Source organism: Calonectris borealis, chromosome 3 (genome assembly GCF_964195595.1).
Source record: "Calonectris borealis chromosome 3, bCalBor7.hap1.2, whole genome shotgun sequence".
Taxonomy (NCBI): Eukaryota; Metazoa; Chordata; class Aves; order Procellariiformes; family Procellariidae; genus Calonectris; species Calonectris borealis.
In genome coordinates, this window is record NC_134314.1 from 60,968,838 (window position 1) to 60,974,837 (window position 6,000).

At 57.6% G+C, this 6,000-nt stretch overlaps 1 protein-coding gene across 1 annotated transcript in view; it reads right to left on the reverse strand.

Moving 5' to 3' along the window:
- MTCL3 (MTCL family member 3) overlaps positions 1-2,239 on the reverse strand; it is a 29,709-nt gene extending 27,470 nt beyond the window's left edge. Inside the window, exons 1-2 of the mRNA XM_075145806.1 lie at positions 1,307-2,239; positions 729-953 (exon numbers count right to left, since the gene is read on the reverse strand). Coding sequence (XP_075001907.1) covers positions 729-953; positions 1,307-2,239 — 1,158 coding nt within the window. The remainder of the gene's footprint in view (positions 1-728; positions 954-1,306) is intronic.
- Positions 2,240-6,000: the final 3,761 nt, after the last annotated feature.

Genomic DNA, 6,000 nt, shown 5'->3' on the forward strand with positions numbered 1-6,000 from the left:
GCCTTAACAAAGTCTAGTGGCTGGAGGCAGAAAACAACTTCCAACTAGTGCAAGAAACGGGTTTTTTTTCTGTAATTGGACCAATCTAGAACGGAGATGATGGATATTTTATCAACAACAATCTTTAAACAAGGGCTGAAATTTTTCCTCAACAATGGGCTGTGGTTCATTCAGATGTTATGGATTAAATACAGTTGATTACACATTGAAATTTGATGTGTCTATGGTTTCAGGTTGATGTGGAAAATCCTGCCTTCACTGAAGGTAACAGCAGTTTTTCCACTGACACTAACGGAGTCAGGATTTTGTGTTGTGACTCTGCAAGTATTCAATCTACCGGTCCTCTGAAATCTTTACTGAAGAGTACAGTAATCCTCTCAAAGTCAATTTCAGGACGATTCAGTGAGGTTGGTTTAATTTTGCGCTGGTAGGGTATGTTTTGCGTTCATCATAAAAGATCCAGAACCTCTAGATCCTAATTTGTATTTGAATCACTTCTTGCACATTAACTTTACAAAAAATGATTGGACTAAAGCTGAAAATAGCATACCTACATACTGAAGGGCTTCTGTTACCAAGGTAAGCTTGGCCATTGCTATCCTACGAGCTGCACTGGGTGCACAGTGTATGACAGAATGTATGGAAATGCCTGAGTCATGAGGACCGCGAGCACGCTCGTATCTCCGTTTGAGGCGCTCCCTTCCCTTGACACCTGCTCATGTCCGTACCTTGAGGTCCTGCTCCATGCTGCGCAAGAGCTCGCCATCGATCTCGCCGGTCTGGGCGTAGCGGAGCCTCTTGCGCTCGGCCTTGCGCAGCCGGTACTGAAGGATCCGGCAGTTCTTGTTGGCTCGCTCCAGTTCGTGGCGCATTTCTTGAAGCTGACAAGCGTCCTCCTCGAAGAAGCTGTCCCTCATCTCGTCCATCTCCGTCCTCAGCTCATCTATCTCGTTCTGGCACCGGGGCGAGAAGGGGACAGGGACGCAACAGGTGGGTCAAAAGCACAGATGTCAGCACGTATAGGGAAAGGCAGCCAAAATGGAGCTCCTCCCCGCAGGGACACCAGCTAAATACAACCCAGCTCATTAAAAGCACTGCAACGAAGCGGGGAAGCGCCACTGCCCGCACACCCCACAACAGGGCCATCTTAACTCTGCCTCCAGCGCTAGTGCCGGGGGAGAGGGCGGCCGGGAAGCCCCCTCCCGGCGCGGGCATGGGGAGGCCGCTCGGCCCCCGTTCCCCCCTACCCCCGCCGCCACCCCAGCCCCGGCCCCCCCCCGCTGCCACCGCTGCCCCGGCCCCTCACCTTGAGGCTCTCGTTCTCCTCCCGCAGCTTCTCCATCTCTTCCTGCATCTCCTCCTGCTGCTGCGTGCTCAGGGCGCCCTCGGGGGCGCCGCTCCTGCCGCCGCCGCCCGCCTCGTCCTGCCGCAGCCCCTCCGCCCCGGCCGCCGCCATGGCAGAGGGCGAGGAGGCGGAGGCGGCCGGCGGAGGTTCGGCCGGGGCGGCGGCCGCGGAGGCGGAGGAGGAGGAGGCGGAGGAAGCGCTGCCGCTGCTGCTGTGGTTGCTGCCCTTGGTTTGCATCTGGGCGGCCGCCGCCAGCCCCTTCCTGAGGTGGAACTGGATGAGCTCACTTTGCAGGCATCCCTCCTTCCAGTACCCGCCGCCGCTCGCCGCCCCGCGGCCCTTCCCCGCGCCCGAGGAAGATGGAGGCGCCGGGGCCGCCTCCCCCGCGCCCTTCAGCGGAGACCGCCCCGCTTTCCCCCGCCACTGCTTGGGCGGCGGCGGCGGCGGCGGCTGCGGCGCCAACGCCCCCTCCCGCTCCCCCCCGCCGCCGCCGCCTCCTGCAGGGGACGCCTCCTCGGCGGCCCGCGGCGCGGCGGGCTCGGCGGCGCGCGGCGGCGGCTCCTCGGCGGCGGCTTTCCCGCCGGCGGCGGGCGGCGGTTCAGCACCGGCGCCGGGCTGGACAGCTCCCGGCGGCCCCGCGCCGCGCGGCGGCTTGTCGGCGGCGCGGCCGCGGGCGGCTCTGGGGACCTGGCCCGGCGGCGGCCGCGCCGAGGCGGCCTTGGCGGCGGCGGCGGCCGGGGCGCGGGAAGCGGCGGCGGCGGCGGGCGGCGGGCGCGGGGGGTTGTCGCGGGCCCTGGCCGGAGAGGAGGCTCGCTGCTGCTTCCTGCCGCTGCTGCCCTCGGGATGGAGGCGAGGCTCGGCGGCGGCGGCGCCCCCTGCAGGCGGCTGGCTCATGGCGGCGGCTATCGCGGGGAGGCGTCCATCACCGGCGGCGTCCTCCGCCTCCGCCGCCGCCGCCGCCCTGGGAGCTGGGGGAGGAGAAGCGGAGAAGACGGTCGGGGTGGGGACGGGGAGGACAGACCCGGGGCGGCGGGGAGACGGGCTCTCTGGCAGCGCCGGCGGCCGCTCCCTGCCGCCGCAGCGCCCCGGTCGCTCCCGAGCCCTGCCCCACGTCCCGCGGGCACCTGCGGGTAGAGCGGCGGCCGGGTCAAGCCGGGCGGGGCTGAAGCCCGGCGTCAGTCCGGAGTGAGTGGCTTTCGGAAAGGAGTCCACACGGCACGGTTGAGGCTGAGATCAGTTCCCACTCCGCTGGCACCTAGGGGCGTTTCCCCCGCCTCCCCTCCCCCCCCCCCCGAGGCCGAACCCTTCCCCCTACGGGCTGCCACATCACAGTTAAATTTCCATCCACACACCGCCTTCCCCCTCGCTCGTCCTCGCTACCAAGCCGAGTGCCAGTCTGGGTTGCCACTGCCCCTGTCTGCCTCCTCAAAGGCCTCTTCCAGGCGTCTGTCACAGCCGAGCGGGGAAAGGCTGCTGTACAAAGGGCTGCACACGTGGAAGCAACAAGAGATTTCCCTTCATCTTTGACAGGGACTCTTCCAGGACAAGGTCAGGCCTCCGAAACTCGGGAATCGAGGGCCATAAAGTAAAGGGGCCCTTCAATCAGCTTCTAAACCCATATTTGTCCCAGTTTGTTTTCCAGAGGCATTGTCAGGACTTAAGACTGATTCAGGTTTGTTACTGGTTATGCTGACATAGGACTGAGGCATAATCACTCCTGCAGATTTTCAAAAAGAGGATGCAAGGAAATACACCCTCACCCAGTATGAGATGTTATGTGGTATTTGCCGAAGGGTGCTCACATGGCAATTTTCCCCCATAGTGACAAAACTGGAGTTTTCATGGCCACAACAGATTATTAAAAAGGGCTGTTAAAAGTCATATCATGCTGCTAATGTTCCTTAATATATTATGAAAATAATGGCTGTGATCCACAAACTGTTCTCACATAGCCTTTATTCAGCTGTCCTTAAAGGAAAAACATGGGCAAGAGTAGAAATGACAGCATTCCTAACACGGCCTAACCATTCTCTACTAGAAGAGGGAATAAAGAAAGAAACAGGACTGGGCAAAGTCAATGTAGACATTGTACTGTACCCTGACAATTGGTTTACTCCCTGGAACATACTAGACAATGAGACTGTGTTTTCTCTGCTCTCACTGGCAGGAGCACAGGGTTTCCTCTCAAATGCACTGTCATTATCACCATGATTTTAACCAATATACTGGAAATTAATGCTCAAAAGAACACAATTTGGCAGAAACTTCCCAGGCATTAATTAGTAAAAAGGGAGCATGGGAATGTAAACCTATCAAAACTTACACTTGTATCACAACACTTTATAAAAGACTTGCTTTGTATCTCTATTAACCATCACAGAATTCCCACACTGCTGTTGATCAGAGCTATACAGGTACAAAATGTCACTCCTGAAATCCAAACCTAAAGAAACTGCAAAAAGCCAGGACTCAGCTTAGAACCTGTATCTTACTCATTACATGCCTTTTACCTACTGTTCAAAATTAAATTGAAAATAATAATCGGGAAGCCTGCGTATACCTGGATCATTTCGGGAAGTTTCACTGCAGCAAAGCCATCAAGCTCCGCCGCGATCTGCCGGGAACACAACCCGCTCCGTGCATGCCCCCAATTCCAGGACTGGCTACCGCCTAGGGTTCCGTTGGCCGATTTTTTTTTTTTTTTGTCCTCTTTTAACTGGCGCAACAAAAGTCCCGTTTGAGCCCAAGTCCGAAATCTCCGTCCTCACAAAACTCCGCGACACAGCCTCCTCCCCGGAGGCAAACCCACGTGGCGCCAGGACGCGGCGTCTCCGCAGGTTTTCCTGTCGGGAACAGCTGCCCAGGCGGAAAAATGCGTAAATAAACGGCAGCCACAAAAGGGAAAAGTCCAGTGGCTCCACCCGCCGGCGTGGGGATCTCCCCGGCCCGCGGCTTCAGGCTGGGCTCCCCCCGGCACCGGCCCCCCTTCCCCTCGCCGGGCGCCCGCCTCTCCCTCCCCGAGATCCCCATTCGCAACCGCGGTTTAAGGTTTGGGAGCGCTTCTGCTTTTTGTCCGGGTTTTAAAGGCGCGGGAGGATTTTCGCAGGTCCCCCTTCATACCTGGCGGGTTTGTTGCATCTGAATCCCGAGTAACATTCCCTTTTTGGAGGAAAAAAAAAGGCTTGGAGGTAAAGCAGCCGCATTACTCACCACCACTTTGTCTGCTGCCGGCCTGGCGAAATGCATGCACAGGGAGAGGGGCACCCGCACACGAGGTACCCGGCGCTGCCAGAGCCTCTCAGGAAAATGAAGCAATATTCATGAGCTGACCTCACTGGGCCTGGGAGACGACAAGGAGGGGAGGGAGGAAAGCAGCGAAGGGAAGAGAAAAGAAAAGATTAAACGGCAAGAACCCCGCCCAGGCCTGAAGGCTGAGTTGCGTCCCCTCATCTACCTTGCACATGGTGGAAGAGGATGACAGCGCCAGTGGGGGAAGGAGCAGGCTGCCTGCCAGGGATGCGCCCGGTTTCCCTTCCCAATGCATCCCGGCAATCGATGCTGATCAATTATTTAGTGTCCCCTTCAGGGGGGCCAGGCAGGGATGCCGGGCGCCTTCTGCACCGGCAGCGGGACGATCACGGGATTTTCCTTTGTTCGCTGCCTTCACCGGCGCCGGGAGCGCGGGGGCCCTCGCTGCGTCCCGCTGACAACAGCCCGCTGCCACCGGGGTTAGAGACAAAGGCAGCCCCCTCTCCTCTGTTCAGATCATCCCCTGGTCTTACCTATTCGCGTGAATACAGGGACTAACGTGCCATTGACCGTTTACTCGTGTCGTGGGCAACCCCAGAGGTGGTCATCTGTTTCACCTGCTTACTTTATCATGAGGTGAATTTATCTTTGTTCTGAAGCACCTTAGGTGGCTCTTAAGACTTCGCGCTTGAAGTCTTTCCCAAATAGAGACAAAGAAAAGCAGGGGAAAAAAGGCTTTCTTTCCTTTTCTTTCCCTTCCCCTGCCCTCCGGGGAGGGAGTATTTCCATCGGATGGCTGTGCGTGGGAGCGTCCTGGACCCACCTGTGTCTGTGTGTCTGCGTGAACACCCGGCAAGAACAGGCTCGGGGGAAGCAATGCTCGCGTTGGGGTCCTTCTCATTCCTTCTGCAGCGGCTGGCAGGTCCGGGTGAGGTCCTGGGCTCTGCCTCAGCCCCCGAACGTGCTTCCTTCGGCGGGAGGCACGGGGGGGCCCGGCCCGGCCCGGCACTTTGGTCCAGCCGCGGGGAGACTGGGCTTCCGGGCTGGAAATTCCTCCCGAAGGATAATTACCTGAGGATTTCGTGCCCATAGGTATACCAGCATATACATCCATGCATACATCTATACATACATCTATATAAAAAATATATATACACAAGTACACTGGACATGCATATATACATAAAGGTGTGTGCATACACACATGTGAGCACACATATAAAATATACAAATATATGCATGGTTTTATATATTGTATGTAGATATATATAATATATACATGTATATATATAATATATACATGTGAGGTCCTTGTGCAGCCCTAGGGGGAGGGCAAGCTCAGGGGAGACCAGCTGCCCCCTTTCCAGCTGCCCCTGCCCCACAGTCCTCTCCACCTCTTCTGATAT